This window comes from Pseudopodoces humilis, chromosome 15, assembly GCF_049639895.1.
Source record: "Pseudopodoces humilis isolate 2021_Gansu_Grassland_sample_001 chromosome 15, ASM4963989v1, whole genome shotgun sequence".
Taxonomy (NCBI): Eukaryota; Metazoa; Chordata; class Aves; order Passeriformes; family Paridae; genus Pseudopodoces; species Pseudopodoces humilis.
In genome coordinates this window covers 8178949-8206047 of record NC_142214.1, presented here as the reverse complement: position 1 = coordinate 8206047, position 27099 = coordinate 8178949, and the positions used below count along the sequence as shown (strand labels likewise).

General features: G+C 40.8%; 2 protein-coding genes and 1 long non-coding RNA gene across 5 annotated transcripts in view; 1 reads left to right on the top strand and 2 right to left on the bottom strand.

Annotated features, from left to right (window-relative positions):
- Window positions 1–627: 627 nt before the first annotated feature.
- Window positions 628–18582, bottom strand: IL13RA1 (interleukin 13 receptor subunit alpha 1). Its single transcript, XM_014255367.2, has 10 exons — window positions 18412–18582; window positions 15036–15193; window positions 11699–11834; window positions 9813–9933; window positions 7905–8089; window positions 7386–7531; window positions 6094–6226; window positions 5536–5632; window positions 5169–5253; window positions 628–3351 (listed from the first exon to the last, which is right to left on the bottom strand). The coding sequence occupies exons 1-10, from the start codon at window positions 18491–18493 to the stop codon at window positions 3232–3234; spliced, it is 1263 nt and encodes a 420-aa protein (XP_014110842.1). The 5' UTR covers window positions 18494–18582; the 3' UTR covers window positions 628–3231.
- A 136-nt stretch (window positions 18583–18718) lies between these two features.
- Window positions 18719–24138, top strand: LOC148183062 (uncharacterized). Its single transcript, XR_015773838.1, has 2 exons — window positions 18719–19090; window positions 20826–24138. It is a non-coding gene; the product is annotated as an uncharacterized LOC148183062 (long non-coding RNA).
- Window positions 22044–27099, bottom strand: part of DOCK11 (dedicator of cytokinesis 11) — an 81329-nt gene continuing 76273 nt past the window's right edge. For all 3 annotated transcript variants that reach the window (XM_014255279.2, XM_005526193.3, XM_088062510.1), the window contains one exon: window positions 22044–26249. In XM_014255279.2, coding sequence (XP_014110754.1) covers window positions 26127–26249 — 123 coding nt within the window. In that variant the 3' untranslated portion in view covers window positions 22044–26126. The remainder of the gene's footprint in view (window positions 26250–27099) is intronic.

Sequence of the window (27099 nt, the reverse complement as noted above, 5' to 3'; positions counted from 1 at the left end):
TTATTGCCACCAAAACTATAGAATTGTGAAAGAGAAATATGAAAGTCTTGTTTTTTGATGTCATGGATTATATCTTAATTTTGAATGAGCTGCTCACTGAACTGAAGGGAACTAAGAATTCTCTCTCTGAATCTTTCCAAGAAGCCATTACTAATGTGTTTATTTGGCAATTGAATATATTTGGGTCTAAGTGTGAAATCAATGGCTTTCAGCAGTTTAGTAACCTGGCATTTTCAATAACCTCAGCAGCTAACAAAGATGTAAAATATTGAAGATACATTGGGGAAGGCTGCAGCAATTTTATTCAAATTTCAGTTTGATGTTTCATTAAGTCTGTGGCATTAAAACATGCCAGTGTCAGAAAGTACAGAGGGGGTGAGAGCACAAACCTTGTGCTCAGCTCCATCTCTGTTCCATTTCCCCAGCCAAAAACCACGGCCATTGCAGTCTGTCCACAATGAGTGCATGGGCTGAGCTCACTCTTGAAAGGGAAGTGGGAAAAGCAACTCAGCTTTTCTTCTTTGGGTTCTGCATGCTTCAAACATGGTTTCTCATTAAAAACCCATCTCTTTGGCCTCAGTTTAATCTCCTCAACCCAAGAACAAAATGCCATGCCATCACACTGAAAAGCATTGAATCATATTTATTCACTCTTTGAGCAAATTTACAGATCAAGTAACTGCAATGAAGAAAAAAAATTGTAGCAAAATTTGGATAATTTCAAGCTAAAAAACCTTTTATTTAAAAACAAAAGCATGTTGAAGGTGAAGGCATATTCAGACATTTACTTTACATACTGAAACACAGGCTCAAGAAATGAATCCACGAGGAAGTGCCAACTAGTGTTATTCAAATCTTTCCTATATATGGACCTAAACCATCCTTTGCATTTAAATCTTTCTTTCAGCCTAACACCTTTCATCTGTTTTTTTTTCACTCCTATGGCTTTACAAATTTGTTTGGGATTTTTTGTTGGTTTGTTTTTTTAAAAATCAAACAAATTTTGGTTTTGTCATAGACACCAGCATAAAAGTCAAAAGAATTTAAAGTACTGATTTTGCTAGATTGTTATGCTGAAAGCTACAAAACTTTGTATTGTACTGTTACGCTTACTTACCTTGAAATTATACATTTCTGTTTGTCTAAGTGGTCTGTGTTGAGCAAAATTCCAGATGAGGTAGATTGAAGGAATATTTATCATTAATATGACATAAATGTTGCAGAGGGTATGAATTTGGTAAGAAATGTATTACTCTCTCCCTCATGCTATTCCTTAATCTCTGGAATTTCAGAGAGTGCTACTAGCTGACTTTGTATAACCTGAGTTTTATCTCACTGAAATCCCTGAGGCTTTATTTTGTCTCACTTATTAATTTTTATAATTGTTGGGTTTATTTAGCCTGATTGGAGGTAAAAGGCATATGCTTAATAGGGGGTCTGCTAGTTCTGCTACATTTCTCCTCCCCTTTCTACCACTAACAAAAGGAGGATAAGAGACCTGGAAAAAACTGTATTTAAGAGGCTCAGTGGGCAATGGGGAAAGAATTGGATTTATTGATAAGGAGGGAATATATAAGTGCATAAAAGATGCCCATTTGTAGCTAAAAGGCATGTGACACTCGTTCTACTTCTTGCAGAACAATATGTTCTAAAAATATAGCACTTAGTTTCACTTTTTTGACTGAGTTTGAAGACAGGGATGAACTTTAAAAGGTTAGTAGCTATAAAGTTTGCTCCTAGAAAGCTTATCAGGAGATCTCTTCCCAGTCTGCTAAGACTGCCTATGTACATGACTCAGATGTCTACACTTATATGGAAGGAGCAAGAAATCCCTGAGCATTAACCATAAAGGGCTTCCATGGATCCTTTTCTCTCCATTCCATTATCTTCTTCCTCCAGCACAATCAAGGTACCACCGTAACCACCCTTGCAGCACAGGGCAGACACTAATGCTGAGAATCCAGAGCAGAAAAATGTCACAGTTGTGCCAGAAAACACATGCTGAGCTTTGCTGGGTAAAGAACCCTCAAAACAAAACCACCAAAGAATGAACAAAACAACAACAAAAATACCTGCAAAACTGTTGTGGTAAAATACAGAAGAAAGCTTTTTAAAAAAGTCAAATCAGCACCTTGTTTTATATTGCTAAGTCTTAGAGGGGAAGCTCAAATCAGAGTGTCATCTCTGTAGAAAGAATAAAACTTATCCTTTAGAAAACAGGCCGGTGTTTTCATCCCCTCTTCCCCAGATCCATCAGTTTGGCAGTAGGGATGGGTCTTGAAGCCTTTGCATTAGTTGGGTTTCAGTGGTTTAATATTTACTAATGAGTTTGATTCATGCATCCACACTGGTATTCTTGCTGGACAGACTCAGGGTGACTTAGCTGCTATAAATCAGGTATCTTCAGGCCAATATGGCCAAAGTAGAATCACAGTCTGGTGAGACTCAATACAGTTACCTGCTACTGCACAGAACAAATAAAAAAATATATATATTTCTCATTTTAAACAAAGTATAATTAACCCAAGAAGTCCATGAAGGCAAGGAATCTGAGGACAGACAATTGACAGGATAACAAAACTAAGCCTTTTCTATGAATATTCTGAACACCAGCTGGAAAGCAGAGGGGCTTTTCATACACGTTTTCAAATAAAAAAATACCCTCTTTGGTGGGATTTGACCAAGCCCCAGCTGATGGGCAGAAGCACAAGAAGCTCAGTCCATAAGTGCCCTCCAGAGAGTGCCCAGCCCAGGCACACACACAAAGGCTTATCCACAAACAGTCCATGCTCTGCCATCCCACCTGGCAGCAGCTCCATGTGGTAGCACTAATGACCCATCCACTGTAAACCAGCCTCATCCCACCTGCTGCAAACAGAGACAAATACTTCAGAGAAGTCACAGAAAAAAAAAACCAAACCAACCCTGACAGCCCGGTGTGAGGGACCAACACAAGTGCAAGTAACAAATAATAGGGCAGAGCTGGCTGAAGCCGGGACAGGGAGTCCACAACGCAGTCACATGGAATTACGTGCATGCTCATCTTGACACGGGTATCATCAGATGGGTATTTCTGGCAGAGGTGGAAGAACAGCCACTGTTAGTGATTCATCCTCTGTGCACCAGAGAAGGAGCCAGTGAGGTCAGAGCCAGCAAATGTCTCACAGACCATTTCACATCTACAGTCAGAGCAGGAATCTGCTTCCTTCTCTTTCACTGATAAAGCAGAGTCTACCTGTTTTCTTTTTCAGGATTAGTGCTGTCTGAAGTTTCTGTTAAAATTAAAGAATGAATTTCTTCTTCTATAATTAACCTGTCAAAAGCATTCATGGGATCATCCTTTGCAGAGCTCTGAAAGAGAGGAACAACATTATTAATATAACAGTATTTCCTCATGGCAAGTGTTGCTTTTTCAACCCAGCAAGACAGACTCCTGTTCCACAACATATACCCTGTATTATCCTGAAAAGCCAAGGTAGCTGGGCAGCAAATTCTGCTTTTCAGAGCCATGGCTTAGGCCTGGCTGACAGAACAGATGTCCTCTGGAGATGAGGAACTGAAGGTTGGTCCCCGCCTTAAGGGTTCTTCCAGCTACAGCCAATGGGTGAAGTTCAGGCAGGAGGATGGAAAACTGAGCACACTTTGTAGAGTTTCCACTGAGCACACAGAGAAAATTACTTGGGGCAGTAACAAAATACTTTTGAAAGCACAACAAAGCTTTCAAAAGTAGCTTTTCAACAGCTACCACTGTTATGGCCAAGAGTCCCATCTGGGAGAACAACATTTACCACCTCATGTCAAGGTTTGAATTAGGGCTTGTCAGTGTACTTCTCTTAGGATTTTTATAAAGGGCTACTGAGATTTATTTAAAAATAAGTTTCCTAAATTGGTATTATATTTATTTTCCCCAAAATAAGGCACCACTGCAAGTCTTTCATCAGCCAACACCTGGAACAACTATAGCTGTTTTGTTCTTTTACCAACAAGAAGCTACAGGTCTGGTTTACTTCCTAGCTAACAGACTATAATAAATGTGAGAGTGCTAAAAATATTTGTTTCTGGAAGTAAAATCCAAATTGCTTCACTAAACATCATAAATATGATTAAATAGCAGAAAAAGACATGAATGTTCAGTAGAAGTCACTTAATAGAGTTGCAAAAATAAACAAACATCCTCAAACCAAAACCCACACAGCGAAAGAAGCCTGACAATCAGAAAACTGCCACCCCAAAAACCCCAACCTGAAACAAATTCAAGGGACTAGTGTTGTAGTATGTTTATTCAGTTCTGTTAAAATTGTTAATGTTTTGTCTGGTATGTTCCTGGTTCTCCCCCATTTACTGCTTCAGTTGGTTCCATTTGTCTGTTATGTAAACCCCTCCCAGTTTTCCTGAATGTTCCCCGTCAATCACCTTTACCCTGCCCCCTCTCCCCATCCATCACTGTAAACCCCACCTCTCCTTCCAGCTCCTTCCATGTACATCATCCCTTCCTCGACACATTATTGGTTGTTATGTTATGTTCCCGCTTTCTTTGTATCCTCATTGGTCCCTGACATTGTAACTTCCTCCCCTTACCCCTCCCTCTGTGAGCTCCCATTGGACCCTGGACTGTGCCCGCCCCTGAGATAAAACCCAGTGCACAGAGGTGCTCTGGGCTCTCTTCGGTCCTGATTTGTCCCAGCCGACACCCTTGTGCTCATCCCCTCTCCCGAATAAACCTGTTCCTGGGAAGTACAGCCGAGTGAGTCTCCTCCTTCCTTTTGCCACCACCCACGACGCCTGATTTTGCAGAGCCCGGCGGGATTCGGTGCTCTGAAGGTTCTGCAGTGGGATCGCCTTTCCCCTGCAGTTCCCCACTCCTGGTGACTGCCCGTGCCCGAGTGGCACCGTAGAGCTAGCCCGGAGCTCCGGTGCGGCCACGAGCAGCGTCAGACCAGCAGTCTGGAGTAGTGCAATTCTACTGATCTAACTAGGAAAGTACATACAGGCTGGGGGGGTGGGGGAAATCTAAGTTTTGGGTAATGGTTTCTGAACAATCCCTAGTATTGTAAATACTTAATCTTCATATGATATACACAGTTATAACACAGACATAGCAAAAAGAAAACTGCAAACCTAGAGATCCCAGTTCAATAGATTTGTTGGCCCAACAGCTTCTTACTTACCTGGGAATCCTCGTTCTGCTCTCCAAACATACGCTTAAGAATTTCTCTCGGGTCCGGAATTGGAGGAAGAATTAGTATCTTCAGCCTTCATGAAGATAAAAAGAAAATATTTAGATGAAAGATACATTCATTTAAAAATCACTTTAAAATCACAAAATCATTTAAAAATGTCAAGATCATGTTTGGGTACAGTCAAGAAAATTTGTGGAGTCAGCTTTGTCATCACTGGCCAGCCTTCATTCTCTGTGCAACTACCCATTTCTTATTTTTACTCCCCAAAACAAAAGGAAAGGGGAACAGTGACACAGATTCTGAATAACTCACTCTTGACAAAGACAGCAGCAAATGTAGGGAGATCATTATTTACCTTTTTAGATAAACTAGTAGAATTATTGTAGATACTGCTACTATTAATGGAATGGTAATTATTAGAACAACATAGATTGTAGAGTCCTTCTTCTCACCTGGAAAACAGAAATTGTAGAAACTTAGGGATGTTTTGAGAGATTTTTTTAGGAATAATGACAACAAAATAGTTAATTCTCTAATTTGTTCACAGACTTGGAGCTTTTTCAAGTACACTAGCACTTTTGTAGGCAAGGACAGGTTGTTTTTCAAAGATGGGATTATAATGTAGATGTGTTTGGCAAGGAAATGCAAATAAGCAAGACTCAGGACTGAAAAATTTGCTACACTGGACATTGCATAGCTACACAAATGGCACCACTATCAATATATACAGCAGCACAGGCTGGGACTGGTGGTGCTGTTGAAGGACTAGAGCTCTTCTGCCCTCTTTTCACTCAAAATTCAATAGGTACATAAGATGATCTTTGACTCCCATTTATTTAGCAGACAAAAATGTATTAAATGCTTTACAAAAGAAGAGTAAAGTGCAACACAATGCAGGGACAAGTGCTCTCACCAATGCTCTTTTCTTCACTCCAGTCACTATGGAAATTGCTGTTGTAACACTCACGCTTTGGTTTTGCTCTCACTTTGAAGGTGTATTTGCTGTTAGCATCAATGCCAGGAATTGACACAGAATTTATTTCAGACTAAGGCAAAAAAGAAAAGGTAGTTTGCTTTGTTCAATTACCAACATATTCTCAGTCACTTCCAAGCCTATTTACATTGTGCAGCTAATGTATTCTATGTTTTGATGGAAGAACTTTTTATGACTATGAAACCTCATTACAATAAGATATAGTGGCATTTAACAAGTACAGAGTGCCTAAATGCACATTCCAAGCTAAGATTTCATCTCATTCACTGCTACATCTATCATGCAGCATTTGTCATCAATGATTAAACTAAGACAGCATTTGGAACAGTGCCTTTTTTAATTTTTTTTCTCCTTCTTCTGAGAAACATCTGTGATTTACCCTCCCTTGCCTTCTTTTCAGGGCAGCATAACTTTGACTGTACCAAAGTGTTCTGTGACACCTCTACAGAGAAGAGCACACACTAGATAGGATCTAACTGCACTTATTTTTTTTATCCAAATTTCCAGTTTCCTGTGGACTGTTGCTAGCATTTGAGTTTGGGGTAGAATAAACAACATGCTCCACAGGAGAAGACTGCCATTCACTTTGAAATTTATCACGCTGCTTTTACCATTCTGATCAAACATTATGTTCAGTTTGGCTATGGACATACAGTGTGAGTCCACCCAGACACAGAACTCAATGCTTTTTGTATGTACACTAAAATCAGTGTATCTGAGGTTGCCCACTTCTTTCTTCCCCTCTGTCCTTAGTATTTATCCCCCTTGCTTTTCTGTATGAGAGTCTCTGTTCCTGTGTGAACCAGCAGTTGATTTTTCTTTAGGGCAATCAGGTCACAGCATTCAAGACCAAAGCTGCCACAAGACCACACAGACCAGCAGCAGGAAAAGCCAACACCAAGACATCAAAGCCCATATGCCTGAGCAGCATACAGGCACCATTTCCTGATAGTTTAGTAAATCCTTCTTCATCACACTGTTCTCACACACTAACAAATTGCCCTAACAAATGATGGGAAGGATTCAGAAGACTTGCATGAATTTTGATGTACAGTTTTCACTAACATAAACCTACAGTATGAGAGAAAAATCCTATATTCACACAGCACTTCCAAGCTCTGGCACCTGCCCCATTCACATGCAACTGCTCATTTTCAATCACAAATATTACAAAGGATTCACAGAAAAAAAAATTTGTAATGAAAACTTACTATCCAAACAATGTCTGAATCACCATTGCCCCATTTAACTTCATAGTGTAAGCAGTTTTTTGGAAAAGTTTCTGATGCACTCCATTTTACATCAATTCTATCATTAGTCTTTGACAATGTCAATTGTCTTGGTGTGGCAGGTTTTACTGAAAGACAAAATGGAAAAATTAGTTAAAAAGTTTATTTCACTGCTTACAAAAATTGTTCAGTGCTGTATTGAAGAATATTACACTTACACCACATTAAGAAGAGGAAAAAGCACCAGTAAGACAAAAAAAAGAGTAAATCCAACTAAAGAATAAGAGTAGAAGTTAATAGAAAATTATTCCTCCCCACCCAAATCCCCACCAAAAACAAACTCTTGTCTACATAATTTCAAATCAAAGATCAGTAGAAATAGGAAGCATCTAATCTCATTGTCTTGTCCATACTTTGTGAGGTAAAAGTTTCTCAAACACAACAATATACTACCAAACTTCTTATTTTACTTATATTTTTATGATGTGATGTTAAACTTACCAAGGGTGGTAGGATTTTTACTTGCACACACAGGCCTAATTTCTTCAGAATCATCTCTAATCAAAATACTTATAGCAGGGTAATTACTGGTGACTTTTGGGAACGTAAGATTGAAAATGCATTCAAAGATTTCCTGGTCTACAGAGTAGTTGCTACACTTCTTAGGGTTTTCCAAGCCATCAAACCTAGAGGAATAAAATTATTCTTGTAAACTTCAGAAGAAAAGGACAGCAAGGGGAAGGCTTGTTTATGTATGTGTGTTACAGATTCTAGACAGATACTGCATTAAAGCTATTTTATAGCATTTTAAAAAATAAAGCTAAGCAAAAAAACCTCTAATTTATCTCAAACTTTTAAAAGAGCACTGTTTTTGTGAAGAGTTCCAAGGAGCAGAAAGGGAGCTGGGTTTGCTATATATCAAAGAGAACAACTGCTATCAGCTTTGGTTCACATTTTCCACATGGGAGAACAATTCCAAGGAATAAAGAATATTTAGAAAATAAACTAATTTGAACCACTTCTTGTCAACAGAATTTCACCTTTGTGATAGAATGAGCTGATCAATCTCCTTTAGCTCTGCCTCAAGTATCACAGGACTTGAGACAGTTGAGCTTCACCTATTTACCCGAAATTTGCTTTTCAAAATGTCAGTATTCCCTTCCAATAATAGAGAAGTTAGGAAGACAGACTTCTTCCTTGTTTCTCTTTGTTGCCCAAGCCTCAATGAAAATACACCAGTAGCCCTTTCTCCCAAGGAAATCAAAAACCCCCACCTCACTGCCATTGTGGAAAATATATCTTTCAGTCTAAAATTGAAATGCTTTCTTAGCTTTTGGCTTTAAAATCTAAAAGATTATTATTATTTCAAAGCAGCATGAGTTAAAACATTTTGAAGTCACCCCAGCTACATCTTCCATTAAAATTAAGGGCAGGTTGAAAATATATAGCTCAAATCTAAAGCACTATTCCAGTAAGTATCCCTATACCCAGAAATTCAGATCTTCAACCCTGCTTTGGTCCTGCTCTTGTAAGAAACAAAAAGTTTGAGTAGCAGTCTAGACAGGGAACAAATAGTCCCCCCACATTTAACAAAAGCAGCAAGTTTTCTGCCGTTTGCTGCCCAAGTGCCCTGAATAGAGCAGCTGGCCTGTGAGACTGCCACTGGAGGAGCAAAAGGTTTATGTAGCTAGCTCAAAAAAGACAGAAAGCTGATTTAAAACTACACCACTATTTCTACAGAAGCTAATGCAATCTGGCATTTCACAAGTCCCATCAAGGTGCAGAAGTATGCATAGATTAGCATGTACAGCTATCAATGCCAAGAGCTGGCTCACACAAGTCTGTTCCTTTGGAACAAGACACCATTTATGGCTGTCCACTAGCCAGCAGGGATGATAATGATAAAAATAGTTTTAAAGGTGAATCAGTTATTTATAATATTGAAGATACAAACAGAAGTACTACTGAGAGTTATTAATGCTTTCATACCATTTCCCAATGGTTTATGAACTGACATACACCTTAGTGAATGATCCTAACTTAAACAGCCCATTTTGTTAGACTGCAAAGAAAGCAATTAATACATTGGTCTAGCTTAGTTCTTAATTATTCCCTCTTTGAATCAAGTGCCCAATCAGAGAAATACAGAAAGTAATAGCATCTATGTTAATATGGGCTATAGAAGCAGACTCAAAGTAGTTATATCAACTTCCCAAAAAGTCTTGGCTGTAGCAGCTTCTGGTCCCTTCAGTGGTGAAGTTTGCTGCTGGACAGGACTGAGCAGTAACTTGGACACAACACCCTGGGAACTTTCAAAGCAACAGGAAGCATACAAGTGGAATGTGTCATGTAAAACTAAAGATTAGTCCTGGAGCACTTTAGAGCTGGGAATATAAATCTCCTACAGACCAGTAGAACAAAGTGTAGTTGGTGTCACTGCTTGCGTTCTCCCCAGGACGCCAGGTACAAGCCATGTACTCCAAATTGTGCCAAACACAGCTCAAGTCAACAGCAGCAGTACCTGGAATACCTGCAAGACAAGTTGGAAATGTTCCCTAAGATTTATTTTGTCCAAGTTTTCTCCATTGTTTCCAGAAGTAAAACATTTCATTTTACATAACAAACTGGAAAGCACAAATGGATTGGTTACCTCTCAGACTACACTGCCTGTTCAGCACAGCAAATTATGAATTCCAGCTGTTCAGAGCTTGCAATGGATGAAATCTCAGCAGAGTAGTTTCTAGAGGCAAGCCAATCCCAGCCACAAATCCCAGTGTTCACCATGGCTGAATTGCTACTTAGAGTTACCAGATGCTAAGGACAAGGTATTGAGTCAGGAAAATATTTATTTCTATTAATCTACAGGTACTTTAAAAATAAGTCAGAGTAGCTGGTAATTACACGGAAAACTATAACAGCTAAATGCTATTACAGCCATCAATGTCAACCATAATTAAAGGCTGACTATTTTTACCTTCTCCAGATATAGTAGTAGTTTCTTGGTATTCTGAGTATGGCAATACCTCTGAGTCTTAAATGCTGACAAAAGCAACACTAGGTAAATTGACTTTTTAATTTGGACCCATATACCTTTAGACATTAAAATTTAACATATGGGAATTCAAGTCACATCAATACAAATGAGCACCTAGCAATTGTGAATAGGTCAATGGATTGCCCAGGAAGAGCAATTATAGAATAAAGTCTTTCATATTTAATCTTGCACTTCTGTATGAGTTCTTTACACTGTATTACATTGTATTGGATACTTTATCCTTGTAACAAGTAGCAACATCTCCATGAACTAAAAACTAAATGCATGTTAAATGCGGATCTACTTTGAAAGTCCGAGCTAGCATTCTCCCTGAAGCAGCAGCTAAGAGTACAGGCAAATGAAACAGGTTTTCCTGTTCCAAGAAGTATATACAAATATTTCATCTGCAAACAGACCTTTAAAAGCCCCAGTCTGTTTAGTACATGCAGTCCTAATGGTCTGCTTCCCTGATTTTCCAGAACCCTTTTAGAAGAGACAGACACAGGCTTGATAAGGTGTCTGATTCCCCCAGCCACATGTGGTTTTCATTCACATCAAGTCATGCTCCTGGGTTAAGACAGACTTTAAGGCAAGAGGCTCATTTTCTTGCTGTACATCCAAACTTCAAGCATTCAGCAAAATACATTACTCCTCAATGTCTGCTTTCCTAACAATTTTGCTGTGGACCCCTTGTATCTGCTTGCCAAGAAACAAAAAATACTTTTTCTCTATTCATTTTGCTATGCTTTGTAGACCCCACTCATCTCTTCTGAAAAAGACAGAATCCTATTACAACTATTTAAGTAATTAAGTAATTTATTCAACAAGCTAAATGTTAAATTTGCTGCATTTCTCCTTCCTACATGGACAATTGGAGGGTTATTTTACGGACTTCTGTTTATACAGAAAAATCATACAAAATAAACTGACTTAGATGTTAGTCATGAAGGCAGCAGGCTCAATGGAGTCTAAGCTCTTATCCCACAGCCACCACACAGCAGGAAGAAGAGAAATAACAGGAACCACACTGCTGTTTTGCAAGAGTGCTTCAATTTTACAGTCTTACCCAGAAGACTTTAAGTATCAGAAGACCCCAGTTGTGTTTAAAGGTGGTATAATCATTCTGTTTAAGTTCTATCAATAAAACCAGCCCTTGTGTCTGGTATTTCTCTGTGATGTATTTTATGATTTCTTGTCAAAAGAGCAGAGAAAAAGCCATGTCTCCTCTGGCCCAGAGGGGTCTGGCCACTGCTGGTGTTACCTTTTGGCAGAAGGGAGGTCTCCACCCAGGGGCTGGGCTCACTTGTGGTGTCATTCTTGCATTCACTTCTCACTCTGAGGTGCATTTCCTCATTCAAGTGCACATCCGTCACACGGAAGCGGTTCTTACCCCATTTCTGGGTTTAGATGGGGGGAAGAAAACCAAAACATTTGTCATGCCATCTCAGACACACAGGAATTCCTGCCAGTGTAAGGATATATTACAGCCCTTCAAAAAGACTACAGCTCAAAGCCAAAGGAAACAAGCATCTGATTATTTGGGAAGCCTCAGCATCACTTGGCTTTGCTTTTTCTTTCTCAGGTACAGTCAGAACTCACAAAGAAAAGCTACTCCTACCCCTGTGACCTACAGTCATAAGCAAAGGCTACACAAAGATCAAGAAATAAGTATAACATGGGGGGAAATTATTCTAGAATAAGTCTTCATGGATAATGCAAAATAAGCATGTTTATACTACAGCTGTATAAACAGGCACTTACAGATATGACCTTCACCCTTCTGTGTGTGTGCACATGAGGGCATGGCCAACAAGATGAAGAACATTTGAAGACACAACCAAAAAGCAGCGAGAGGAGTTTGGACAATTTAAGGAGCAAAAGAAAAACCTACCAAAACAAACCCATAAATGGCTATTAAAAGTTGTGACACCACATCAAGCCCAAGTAGCTCAGGATCTTCCATTTACAGTATGTTTGTGTGAGAAAAAGGCTCACCCTTTTATCACACACTGTTAGTCTTGAGCATCTTTTGTGGGCTAGGAGGATGCCTTTTAGTTAACTGGAAACTGGATATAAAACAAATATCTTTGTTATGGCCAAAGAATGCTGTAACCACTCAAACATAAATTAATAAATATTGGCACTAATAAGACAGCAAAGAAATCAAACAAACATGTGGATTAGGTTTGTCTGGATTTAAAAGACAGGCGTCTGAGAAGGAAGGTGGTAACCTCCCTTGGAATGGAAAATACCACCTCCTTCCCTCTGAATTATTATAACTTCGAAATTACGGGGCTTTCAGGCACAGTTATGGGACAGGAGCAGCAGTTCTTTCCCAGTGTGTATATGTAAAGCAAGGCAAGGCAGCAGCGGGTGCGGCAGCCCCGAGGAGCAGAAGCCAAAGCCAGCCCCAGCCGCTCTGGGCTGCGGCACCTTCCCCTTGGCTGCAGTTCCGCTCCCGGCCGGCAGGGGCGCTGCTGGCTCCCGGCCGGGCGGGCGCTGCCAGGATTCCCCCGCGCCTGCAGGGGGCGCTGTGGCGCGGCCGCGGCTCCCTCAGGCGCTGATGGCGGCCGGGCTGGATGGCGAAATGGGCTGCGGCAGAAGCTCGGAGCGGAGCTGGCGCCGCAGAGACGGGCACACCCCGGGGAATGTGGCAGAACGAAATGTGGCAGAAACTCCTCAGCCGTAGCAGGAGCCGCGGGGTGTCCGGGTAGGCAGGGGCTGTGGGGTTACACTGTAGTGAAAAGCCCGGAGCAGTGGCAGAGGAACGGCGGGGCTGGGCAGCGGCAGCTCGGCTCCCAAACACGGCCGGGAGAGGCTCCTCGGAGGGGGAAGGGGCTCAGGGCCCCGGGTTCTCCCTGAGGCACCAGAGTAGATGGTGAGGGTCCCTTCCATTGTGATCAGGTGTTAATAAGGTCCCAGTTCAATGGCCTCACTCACAGCACGAGAAAATAGTGGGAGACAGGATTCCTCAGTGGTGGTGAATTCCTCCCACAGCGACTCCCGGCCCCTCACCCCCCAGCCAAAATGTTGAACTAACTCTGCCCTTCCCAAGAGAAAAGCCCCAGCTAAGGGGCTGCAGCCAGCTGCACCCCTTCACCCCACCCTGGCCCCTTCTTTTGGCTCTCTCAAGTACCAGCTGTTAGCATCTCGTAACAACAAATGGGAGAAAAGTTCCTTAAAAAATAAAAAAATCCCAACCTCCAACAGGTTCTATGGGCAAAAAGATGCAGCAAGATGTACAGTTTGTTTCATCCTGTCCTGTGAAAGTACTGACCCTCAGTTATTTCATTGTTGATGACCTTAATATCTGTTAGATCCTTCCACAAACCCATTTAGCTCTTTAACCAAGGAAACTTTCTACTTGTTCGTTTATTAATGAATCAATCAAAATAGGTAAATAGGTTTCTGCTGTGTTAGCAGGTTCAGCTGGTTCATCTAAAGGTCCAATGAAAATTATTAGAGATCATTAGTGTCAAAATGAAACATCACCCTTTTAATAGTGACATTAAATCAGCTCAGCTGTTTGCAAAACCACAGAGTCACAGAATCATAAAATAGTTTGGCCTGGAAAGGAGCTTAAAGATCATTTAGTTCCAAGCCCCACGCCGTGGGTTCGTGCCTTCCACTAGAGCAGATTGCTCAATGCTCCATCCAAACTGCCAAACCACATCCCTACTCATGTCCAGGATATCCTGGAGCTGTGAGAAAAAATACAGTGGTTAGCATGAAGAGGCCATTGTAAGCATCAGGCTGTAAGATCATAACAGGGCTCAACAACAAAGGACTTTCTCAAGAGGCATCGGAACCATTGTAACCATATCTGAAATAGCAGCACTGCCTCCCTCACAGCTGGCATCTACCAAAGGCTCCAAATTCCCAGGGTTTGAAATTACGGATTTATTTTCTTACTGGCAATAAATTGTAAGTATGCTTGTCCTACAGCCCATAGCAATGGGCACCATGGCAATACCCCGAACAAACAGCAGCTAATCCACAGCAAGGAGCACAGCTGGGCTGCAAACCTTCTAACACAGAAAACGAAAGTCCAAAACAAACGAGTTATATGACTTCTGTTCCAGGCAACAAACATGTTACATGTTATCTTCAAAACACAACCCCGCCATAAATAACTGTAATTGCAGGCAGAGGGTAAATGGGGTAATGTTAATTCTTGACATTACCTCCAAAAGATGCAATGTTGTCAAACCACAGCTAAATCTGCATGTCTTTAAACTGAGTTCAAAGTAAAGGAGAAAAGCCTTTGCAAATTCCCATTTAACTCTTAAGGATGTAGACTGCCATATATCTATTTTTTCTAGAAAGCTGCATAAGCAAAGACTGAAACAAGACTTTTCCCATTATTATTACAGTAAGTCTGTGTTACCATCAGCACTCAGTTATCAGAGAGCAACAGACAGATTTTTCTGAAGATCCCTTATGCTGGTATGATTAATTTTTGAGGTTTTGATCCCATGATAAGAACAAAATGCTACATTAAAATTGTATTTATATATGTGTATATGCTCTCCCACAGGGAGTTTTATAGCATTAAGACATTTACTGGAACAGAGAGTTTAAAGAGGTGATGTACTCACTTTTCTGTCCTCAGGAACCCCATTGATGATGATATCACTGGAATACTCCAAGTTGCAGCTACTGCTGATGTTCTCTGGGGGGTTCCATGTCCAGTTCAGAGTACAGATATGGATAAATGAATAGTTCAAGTTGGATGGAGATGGAAGAATTTTTGCTCCTGGAAGAAAGGAGTTACCAGTGTAACAGTCCTGTTGGCTCACACTTTACCATTAGTAATACTGGTGGATTTTTAACTCAGACAGAAAAGAGCACAAATAACTTCTCAGCTTTGTCAGCTCATATTTGGTATCAGGTACTGCCCACTAAAGTGTTTCTATTATTCTTGTTACCTCAACTCATTAATAATTTAAATATGCACAAATTAACTGAAAAGTAATTTTTAAGAAATTGTAGCCTTCACCAATGCAGTGGTTGTGGTACTTAAGCTTTTGCATGTTGTGGGAGAATGAATTATGTGCTGAAACTTTAGTAAAAACAATATATACATTTTATGGAGCAATTAATGCTTTGTTCTCCCCAAAAGTTATCCATCAGCATAGTTTTAAAGAAATCATTAAAAAGACAAGTGATTACATCTTGCAAATAGCTGTATGTTAGAAACACAATTTAAGCAAAGACTGCAAATGCAAGAATGTTAAAAAACAAGGAAACCACACCACTTTCTCAGTTACCTATTAAAAATACAATGCTATGTTCCAGCACAGTGAGCAAAACCAGTGTGGGACGAGTGGTAATTCACTGCTGACACTTCAGTGGTACATTTTTTAACCTCCCCAAAAGCCAGTGAGAAGCAGAGCAGGGCCATGACTCAGAGACAGTCACAGCAATAAATCCATTTGTGCATTGACTGCTTCTGATCTTGTGCACTGAGTCAACGCCTACTCAAGAACTATCACAACAGCTTGAAGGTCATATTAGAAAACAAAGAAGGGAAATATGACAGAAAATGGCAAACTTCCAGGAAAAAGTAAAGTATGTATCAGACATTGATTCTCAAAATCGTAACCAAGGGAATTCCCTAAGAAAGTGAAAGTTGATTTTGTTTTTTAAAGGGCTACTCTAATATTTACTATGATAAATGATAATATTTATCTACTGAACCAGAAGCCCAACGAGACTGTTTCTCAGGCTGTCATCACTGAGGCACCACCACTTGCTTGTCTGTGGGCAGAGCGTCCCCTCATCACCCAATGGTTTCACAAACACTTCAAACAGATATCAGCGAGTGCTGCAGGTCTTGCTGTCCCAGGGAAACAAGCTCAACCCATCCCAACATTCAAGAGAGCTCATAGGAAAAGGGCAGAATAATTCCATCAAGATCAGTTTTCCCATCCAGGTCACAGTGCTGCCCCATTTCCTTCTGCTAGCACAAGGAAGAGGGAAGATAGAGAAGCAAAAGAGCTTCCTTGAGCAAGAGTTCTGCTCAAAGCATCCATGACATCATTATCTTACGTTTCACAAAAGCCACAGCAGCCAAATCTTGAAGGGAATTATCAAACTTCTGGAGCTCTCTCAGTCCTTTGCATAGTTCAAGGACAAGTAATGGTAGAGATCAGGCACCATTACCATCCATGTGTATGCACAGATAATGAAAATAATTACAAAGATTTACTGGTTTAATCTGAATATACTTAGTTTGTTTGAATACTTAAAATCTTTGGGATTTTTTTGTTAGAGCAGAAAAGAGAAATTTTTGTTCTTGCAAAAATATAGTCTCCAGTGAGAAAACTGAATGTAGCAAGAACATCTTAGCCTATTACACCTTCCACTAACAAAAACTTAGGATATATATATATATATATATATATATATATATATATATATATAGGAACATATATATATAGGAACAGCCGTGGGGCATTAAGTTTGTAAATACTGTGTCTTCTTGATTATGTAAAAAAAAAAAAAAAAGCTTTTCAACAAGAGTACACAGTTCCAAGCATTCCATCTTGTCATGATTGAACTTTTACCTACAACAGCCACAAATCATTTTAAAAATATCATCCCTGATAGCTGTTCTGAAGTTCTAAACATTTTCTTGTAATAGGTTTAATTAGAAGCCATTGTGCTTAAGTTTGCAGATTAATTGCCACACAAAGAAGTGCTAGTATTCATAGTTTATAAATTAATTATTAAATTGTATTGTTATAAAAAGTTTAAATCTAGTAGGTTTTCAATTGATCTACAGAATTCTGAAGCTTGTGTTTTAATGTTTTTAATTTAGCTTTTATTCATAAGTTAGGCCAATCTCATACTTCTGTCTGCATAAAATACAGTCTCATGCTCTTATTATTAAAATTTCTGTAGCAATTTTGCAGAACAACTCAATGACCAACTACAAAATGTAGGCAAGCCGTTATTTCACTCTTAAAATGCAAAACCACGATGGTGCTTCTAAGAAAAAAAGCATAGCAGTAGCCAGAAGAGATTAGGTGAAGCATAGAAAACGTATTATTTCTAAAAGCCCTAATGAGGAAACATCAATAAATCTTTTGCATCAAGTACCATGTGAGTGTTGCAAAGTAGTAAAAAACTCATCACATTTTTGTTCTCCTGCCTTTTCTGAAAGTTGATTTCATAGTGATAAACTGAATTGCAGACATAACAATTCTTTAATGTCTGCAGCTGGGTTTCTGGATAACATGAACAGAGAGTAAAGCTTCAAGGCCGGGTCCTTATAAAGTCCTCACTGACACGCAGGCATCTTTCATAAAACTAAACATTCGTGCTTCCAAAATCGGGAATACTAAAGGAAGAGCGAAGACAGAGGGCGAGGGAGGCTCTGCGTGTCCGCGCCCGGCGGAGCCGCTCCCGCACCGCCGCAAGACACGGGCACCGGGAGGAGAGCGAGGGTCCTGCTTGGGGTTTTAAGGCAGAAACAGTCTAGGGAAACGAGGATAGAGCTTAAAACATTTGTGCCGATCCTGTTAAGAGCTGTCTTGCTGAAAGAGGAGAGCAGATTTTCACCATCCCCACTCCCGGCAAGCGGCAGGGCGCGCAACCGGCGCTGCCTCGCACACGGCTGACGAGCTTCGGGCGATTTCTACTACAAAATGAAAGCATTTCCCTTACATCCATGCCCGCGTGTGCGCGGAGCCACGGCCGAGCTGCCCGAACCGCGCAAGGGGAGAGCCCGGAGCGGCCGCTCCAGCTCCGGCACCGCGCCTGCGGACACGGAGCGCAGCCGGCAGCCCTTCCCCGGCAGCCCTTCCCCGGCAGCCCTTCCCCGGCAGCCCTTCCCCCGCCGCCCCTCCCCCGCAGCCCCTCCCCGGCAGCCCTTCCCCGGCAGCCCTTCCCGGGCAGCCCTTCCCCGGCAGCCCTTCCCCGGCAGCCCTTCCCCGGCAGCCCTTCCCCGGCAGCCCTTCCCGTTCCTACCTGCCGCCGTCCCCGCGGCCACCACCCAGCAAACGACGAGGAGGAGCGGGCAGGGCAGCGGAGCTGCTGCGGGCACAGCCATGGTTCGGCCGCCCCAGCGCGGCCCCTCGCTCCCACTTCCCGTCGAGGGGCCGGACCAGCCGGGAAGGGAGGCGTGCAGGGACGGGACGGGCCGGCCCGCCCAGGTAACCCGAGCCGGGCGGGAGGAGCGGCCTGGCCCCGCCACCTGGGCAGCACCGCCCCGGGCCGCGGGAGTGGGCAGTGAGGGGAGCATCCCACGGCCCCGTCCCGCGGCTCTACACTGCCCGCACTGCCCTCCCTCTGTTGTCACCCCTCTGTCGTCCCATGTGCCGCCCCTGCACTGCCCTCCGCTCCCCGCCGCCCGTCGCTGCCTCCCGGACGCTCAGCACAGAGACACTTTACAGAATCAATTCGATTGGAAAAGACCCTGAGATCACTGAGTTCCCTTCCGCTGGAGCCGTCGGTGTCTCCCCGAGCCCAGACTTGGCCGTGCCGCAATCGCGGAACCGCAGCGATGCCGCGGGATGCGGGCGATGCCGCACTACCCCTGCGGGGACCGCACCCGCTCCGCGCCGCTGCCCCGCCGCCAGCCCCGTGCCCTCCGTGCCCCCTCACAGGGCACTGCAGCGCGGCCACAGACTCCCAAAAATCTCATTCTGTGAGTCAAAGTCGTTTTCCTTTTACGACCGGGTTCATACTTGTCTGCTACAGCTATTGAACCGTGCCCCAGACGGAGTATGGTTCATAACCTTTCCCAGGAAAGCAGCTACGTTAGCACATCCCCGAGCAGTTCTCTGCTCTTGATGTCAGAGCAGTTATTCACCCCCTGGCAGAATGCTGCTTTTCGAAATCCCTCCTGAAAATTCAGCTAATTTCTCCAGTTCTCGTCTGTGCTAAAAATGCATATTGTTTTTTTTTTCAGATCTGCCTTCCACAAACTTCCCCAAACTCCCTCTGCTTCAGCCCCTTCCAAATAAATATGGTTACTTGGAATTTTGCTCTCAGGTTTATGGGTGTTATGCAGCAAGTTTTCCAAAATTTTCACAGAATTGACAATAGGACATAAGTGCTATTTTGATAAATCTCAGAAGAATAAAGTATTTGGGATAAGACTTTGCCTTCTGAACTAGAATTTTGTGGTAACTAGCAAGCTTGGTCCTAGTTACCACCCAAATACAGGTATTCTAAAAATAGTACAGATCCAGCCGGGAGAAAAGTCAGCTGAGTTTCAAGGCAACCCACAATTTGTTAATAAAAACTTATTCCTAACCCAACAGAATGTTTCAGTATTTACTTAGCTCCTCAAAGAGTTTTGCAAGAGTTCATCTGCTTTTTAGACACTCATTCTAGAAAAAGGGAAGTGGATCTTTTAATGACAGGGTGGGGAATATCCTGTGTTAATGTTGGGCTTTTTTTGCTTTTCTGCCTGTTTGTTTCCCTGTGAAATAAGAGGACTTCTAGCTGCTTTTAGAAAGTTCCCAAGGACCTGGAATTATCAAATAAAAATGTGGTTTAAAGTTCCAGGAACATTTAAGCCGCGTGACAGAGATTGGATTGTGCAACTAATTTGAGCTAGCGTAGACTATGCCTGCTAGTGAGGACATTTGTAGAGTACAGCTGGTCCAAGCAACCCCTCTCTTGCTTTCAGTTTCCTTGCTGATGTTTTCTTTCCTTCCTTCTTTCTCTTTTGTCCACTCCTTCTTCCAGGAGAGCCAATGCCAAGCACACATGCAATCATTCTCTGCTTTTGGCTTCCTGCCCATCAATGTTGCTGAAACATTTTTTCCCGTCTCTCTCCCTTCTCCCTGAATGCTCAACTAGTTGTCACGTTCCCATCCCGATTTATGGCAATCACAACTGCTGCCAGAGCCTTTGGACCCTGCCACCTACCAGAGACTTCCCATTTCTCAATCTCATTGAGTCCTATCCTGCAGCTTTCTGTTGCAAGTCTCATGCACGTTCATGTTCTTGTGGGCCAATGCACTTGGGCTGTAGTGACTGGGACTCGTGTAGACACACCTGAGGTATCTTTCAAATGATCTGTTGAACAAGTACTTGGGGTATGGCTTCATGTTTGGTGTAAACTGATTTACAGTCATCTTACTGACCTGCCCTTGGCTGTGTGTTCCTGCCTTTTCCACCCACACAACCAAAGCCAATGACTGTGGAGCCATGCAGTGGGTTTGCAGATGCACAAAAATCCAACCTTTTTTCCTCTGCATGTTCCCTAAATCAGATTAACAAATGGTGCCAGTGCCTGATGTGCCTGCACAATTACTAAGTCCAGCAAGAGGCAACAATTATTAGCAGCACAGGGCCATGGGGAATTGTCCCTTTTGGGACCAGAAGTTGTTCCACATCAGTGTTGAGATTCCTCCTTTCTGATTTTGCAGAAGCTTCTGTCAATACTTCGGGTCTCAGCTGACATAATTACAGACACTTCAGAAGATGGCTGGAGTCAGTTCAAAGAAGGGCTCAAAGAGAATGCAGCTGGATCTGAGGCACAAAAATCCAAAACTGTGTTGAAAAAAACCCAGTCTGACTCATGCAGCTTCTCATTTCTCGACCTTTGTCGTGTTCTTTGTTCTGTGTTCTTTGGGGACACCTAGAATTTTGAGATACATGTTCACAGGAGACATGAACTCTGCAAACTCTGAACTGCTCCCAACCCTTGCTGGAAATGAGAAATTATGTGGAATAAAACCCATCTCCTTTCAAGAGCACTTTTGGGTGGACATGGAACCAAGCATGTTTGTGCAAAAGTTGTATACCCCATCTCTGTAAATTCCATTACAAGCCCATGCATCAACTTTTCTGCTCACTATTCCCTAAGTATCAAGATCTATTTAATTCACCTATTTATTTGGCAAAGGAACTCCTTCACCCAACAAGGGAGGCAGGGCACAAACCTGGTTTTACAGCTGTTTGGCCAAGCCTTGCAAGAGCCTCATACAGAAGCCTCAGAAGACAGACGTAGAAAAAGCAGTTGGTCTTTTATTCTCCAGTAAATAATAATTATACCTGACTTAGATTACATCATGTAAGAGCTGGTACAACTGCCTGGGCATATACATTAGCCTAACCACCTTGTAAAGTCGAGTTAGTTGAAGAGCAACAATACATCCCCAAAGAGAAAAAGTCTGGATTTGAAAATTGTAACTTCAGAACAGAGCAAAAACACAACCACAAACTTACTGGATATTTTTTAAGAAAGTAGGGTGATCTGCTGGGATGTTTCCTTAGTTGTGATTCACATCTTGTTTCTATTGATAAATTTGTGTGCATGACTGTCTGTTTTCCTGATGAATCATGTTTTTGAGACTTCCCTGAGCTGGATGTTGTGGTGCTCATGATCCTTTAGGATTTTTAAGTCAACATCTTCTATTTGTTGCTGAATAATTTAGTGTTCATGATTTCATTTGGTGTACTTCTGTGTTTGAAGATTCATTTTGGTAATCTTTAGAGGGTGCATATGTGATAGCTCAGTGCACTAGAGTTTAATCACATGAATCTTACACTGGTATTAGCTACTGATCACTCACCCTGTTCTGTGAAATTAAGAAAAAAATTAAAAAAACAAAACAACAACAAAAAAAACCAACCCAAAAAACTCTAGGCAAAACATGTTTATTGGAACACTTATTTTTCCTGTTTTTGTGGTCTTTTATTTTGACCTGGAATAAACTCTGAACTTGACTGCAATGTGATTTTCCCCCCTGGCTTCTTGTCAAAATTATTCAAGGAAGTAAAAAGAGTAGTATAGGATGGTTGGTCTCAGGAAGCTCTTGAGCAGCTCTGTTCATTCTCTGTGTCCAGTACAGCAGTTATGAACCAAGGCAAATGGGAGGTGCTGCTCTTTCACACACAGAAGGTTTAACAGGGCTCGTAGAACACTCACAGGTACAACATGCAGGATAAAAGCTCTCCTGTTATGGAGCAGCAGGTGTTAGATTTACATGAGAAGAGAGTAAATTACATCCAGCTGAAGTATTATATGTATATCACAATTGGTTTGCCACTGCTTGGCACAAACGTATTATTTGAAGTACTACAGTCTGTGGTTGCAAAAGAATTAGCTGTACACAGTGCTCCTCAACACAGTAAGAACCCCTTTTTTTGTTAGAGAACTCAAGAGAACTCATCTCAGTGAACATCAGATCAACACGTGCTACTCTGCTCAAGTGGGCAAATTGGGTAAGATGTAGCTTCACTTCCATTAAATTTTTGAGCCCATAATTTCCACTTACATTCTTCTCCAGTTCTTTTGGGCCAAGTCACTCAAATCATAATGTGGAGTCCATGGCATTTGGTCTCTTTAGAAAGGGAAAACAAACATATTTTACCTATTTTGAGACAAAGGTTTTATGTTTATGTAAAGTCTTATTGTTTATCAAAATACCATGTTGTCAATGTTCAAAGGTCTTCTGGAACAAAACCAAACGTTATACACTACAGGTATTCTCTCATCCATGAGTTTTCATTTGCTGGCCTATCTCATGAAAAGTCCTGATATCAGAAGAAGTTTAGAACACCAAATAATACGTAAAAATACATCATTTGCTGCAGTAAGTTCTTAATTCCAGGTCTTTTGTGGGGGAGGAAATGGAGCTCTAAGGTTATTTTTCTTAAAATGATCCCTCTTTTCTTTCTAATCCCTCTGCAGAGAGAAAAGCAGTAGGTCCAAGAGAGAAAATGTTTACTCTTTGCTTACTCTGTAAATCTCTAAAAGCAAGTTCTTGTATATAAAATACTGGCAGACCCTTCGTTGATTTGGCTCTGACACATCCCATTATCCAGACCAACCCTGGTACTCAGAGTAGCCAACTCCGCTCAATCCTCACAGATACTTCATCCCATTTGTTTTCCTTTTATGCAGAATTACCAAGGCATCCATTCTGAAGACATGTGCTACACAGCAGTTTTGCAGCAAAAACAATTAGAGGCAGGCAAATAAAACACATAATGTAGCCAAACTGAGGTATAGAAAGAGTGTCTGCCAGGATGTAATTTGAAATATGTTCCATTAATTTTTCAAGACTAAAAAAATCCTGGCATTCCTTAGGGAATATAAGAAAATAAAAAATGTTCATGAACAACAGACATTTCTGTTCTTCTCAAACAGGTAGCAAATAGGATGTACCCAATGTATCAGCTACATAAAACAGGCACATATACAGTACACTCTCCAGCTATATCTGTGAATTAAGCTCTTTCAGCCATAAATAAGAGAAGATCTGTAGGATTTCTCTAAACTGGGACAATTAAGTAAGTAAAGGATAGATAGAGAAAATATGATCATCTTCTTGGCACCATTGTTCAAAAACAGCTGTAAAACAATGGCCACTCCTCATCCTTTCTAAATTGATGAGTACACAAACGAAAAACAAATTGGTTTGTTACTAGTCTTTTTATAACCTATCTAAAAAGGAGGTTTTTCTGTAGAAAATCCAGAAAAAATATTTAGCAGGATAGAAGGCTAATCCGTAGGGCATATGTTTTTTGTAATTCATTAAAACTGAAAATAAGTGTATCTTCTGAAATGCTGATGTGCCTATATATTCTAATTGGACTGGTATTAAGCACTTCTTTTTTGGCCAAATTACTGTGACAGCTTTCTAGTATGAGACAGTGAAATGACAGGACAACTCCAATATCAACATCTTCAGAAGGTCAGACAAAAATTCATCTTGGACCATTAAAGACATCTGAACATACAAGAATTTCACTGGAATTCCAGTAAAAATAAGGAATAGAAATTGAAAATGCAGCCAACAATATTATCTCAGAACATTAAAGACATCAAAAAACATGCATAAGGATCTCCCTGCAATTCCAGGAGAACTATTAGATTACCTGTAGTATTGGAAAGAGCTATGGTGCAAGAGCTTTTGGATGTCTGTATCTCATACATCTGCTGACTGTAGTCAAGATATGCCTTTACTACTGATATTTAGAGGTCAATTAGCTCCAAAAGTACCTTGTTTGAATGTTTGTATCTTGATTGACTGTTAATGAGCTTCACACCTCTTAGTAAAGTAATATGGAAAACTCTCACTATATGCCTTTAAATATTATTTGTTGAAAGATAACAATCAGGAAGTGCTAATCATATTTACACATACAAGTCTCTCTTCCTCTTACTGAAAGTTTGTGCTAAATTTAGAGCCTGTCTGGCACAAAAGCACATGGAAGCAGAAATATGGCTGGTTTGTTATAGGCACATCTGTATTTTGCTTGAAACAGCTAATGGGTGAATTTAGGGATCACAACATTGTTTCCTCAGAATACGAATAATTGTAGGTATTTAGAATCATGCATAATAAACATTGTGAAATGTTGTCCAGTTACTATTTCAAGATAATTTTTGTCACAAAGATTTAGAAGCTTAACATTTTATAGACACTACAGCCAAGCTAAATACCCAGCTGGAGTCCTTTTATTATGGCATTTTGTTACATATCCTTAAAACCCCCACCCTTCCCATATGAACTACTGAAACAATATTTACATTTGATAGGATTTTGAAAAACATGGATGTTAAAAATGTTGCTGGATAAAAGAATTACTGAACTGTGTTCTTCTTCCTGAATCTGAGGCATGTTATTAAAAAAGAGGCAGAGAATGCATGAAAGCTTTGGGAAGGGGAAGAAGGAATAAAAGAATTCTGGAAAATACATTTTCTCCAACCACTTACCAGACAAAAATAATGAGCTTTCAGAGAACAGATCTGTTTAACAAGAAGGAACATGCATGACTGGTGATGCTAACAAATCCCTCAATTTTGTATATGTTATTTTGACATGCTGCAATTTTTTAAACCACATCCCTCGAATTATTAGAATTTTTTCCAAAAGTTGCTAAAGTAACATAATTTCCAACTCAATTTAAGCTGTTCTCAGAGTTTATATCTGTGTGAGACCATGAGTGGCAAGCAGGAGAAAATTCATATCAAATGACAAATCTCTGAGGTTTGCTCTCAGTGAGTACAATCCATCCTCTCCTGCAGCTGTGAAAGGTTACCCAAAATTGGAATCATCTACTATAAGCTTAGCTTTCATGAAGATTACTTTACAAATATCTGCTCTGTGGATGTATGAAAATTGTAATTTCTGATCTGGGTTTTAGTTATTCCAGACTTGGGCAAGTTTACTCTCATTGAGTACAACAGGGGTATGTGGACCCCAAAGTCACTTTTTAAAGAGAAAGGTCTCTTACCAGTAAATGCAATTTCTCCTTCATGCCCCCTGTCCAACAAAGCTTTTAGCAGCAAATATGATATAATGCTAATTTCTATATACTCTATACTCCTTCTATTTACAAAGTAGTTTTACATTTTATTATATTCCATTGTACAACTTTACACAGTACATTGTTTTGATTCATAGTTCAGCAATTCAACATGTATTTGGGTAATTGCCTTTCCACGTCCTGCTATTCATTTAGCTTAAAAAAAATAGTAGAAAACAAGCACAGTGGTGCAATGTCCAGGCACTTTCAATGTTGCTCAGCAAAATAAGCAAGCACCCTGTTTGAAAGCATGGCAACTTTTTTTGTGGGAAAAAAAAAAACAAACCAAAGTAAAACAAACCAAACCACCCCACAATTCAATCTTTGCTCATCATGGATGGTTTTAAACATCCTTTGTACAGTTCCAAGAATTCCTGAGAAGGCTCTGTGAAATATGACTGATATGTTTATATGTCAGCAGTGGGTTTGAGTGAGCAGTAACTTCCATCACCAGAGGTTCCGCTGATTGCACAGAAGACGTGAAGAGAGTCCTGCATCCACGGCGAATGCATTGTGTCTTCGTGGTAGATCTAAACAAAGCAAAACAATCACACATTCAATACAGGTTTCACTTCATTATGATAATCAAGCTGTTTAAAGAGGTATGCAAAAGAGATATCCAACCTTGTCTTCAAAGCTGTTTCACAAAGGCAGCGTAACAAAGAAATGAGAAAGAAGAGTAGTTTAGCGATTTCTGTAGCATTAATATATACACCATTCTGTATATTACTGGATAACTTTTAGTTATAACTATGCACTGTAGGAAAGAAACAGTTCTTTGTATAACTATTTTTTATGTCTTCGCAGTAACAAAATTCTAATAGGTTTTTATGAGAGCACAGGGAGTACGTGCAGCTAAATGGCCCCCAGAAATCCCCCACTACCTCTGTGTCCAGATTTTGTACTCTGTAGCCTGAAGGACACTCTGGCAGTATAGGATCCAGCTGGAATGGCAGAGATGACTGTGTATTTATTTTAACTAATGTGGTTCACCAGTCAAGTTAGTTACTTTGAAATTGCTTTAGTGAAACTGAGATCATTGGCCATCATAAACAGCTTCTGGATATCCAGCTTTCTGCCAGTCTCTGAAATTTCCTGGACCTGTTCAGATCCAGTTTATCATTTTTTTGTGTTTACATTTTAGCTTAAAATATCTGTAAATAAGTCACAGGCTGACCCAGTGATTACCCACCTGCTCTTGCATCTCAAATGAAGGGCACTGCCTTGTGCTGCTTTAGGACACTGACAATATTTAGAAAAGCATAAGTTATTTGCAATGAAAACCCTAAGGTAATGCACTGTACTTTTTACATTTTACATTACATCATGAGTAATGTTGCAAAATAAGAAAACTTATTCCATTAGGTTGAATTTGTTAGA

Bases quoted from the DNA above. Each gene is read 5' to 3' on its own strand.
- IL13RA1 (XM_014255367.2), bottom strand. From the start codon at position 18,493: ATGGCTGTGCCCGCAGCAGCTCCGCTGCCCTGCCCGCTCCTCCTCGTC. The intron at 11,835-15,035 runs GTGAGTACATCA...ATCTAAACCCAG, and splicing joins GGGTTCCTGAGGACAGAAAA to AAATGGGGTAAGAACCGCTT. The intron at 6,227-7,385 runs GTAAGTTTTCAT...TTTTTGCCTTAG, and splicing joins ATTCAGACATTGTTTGGATA to TCTGAAATAAATTCTGTGTC.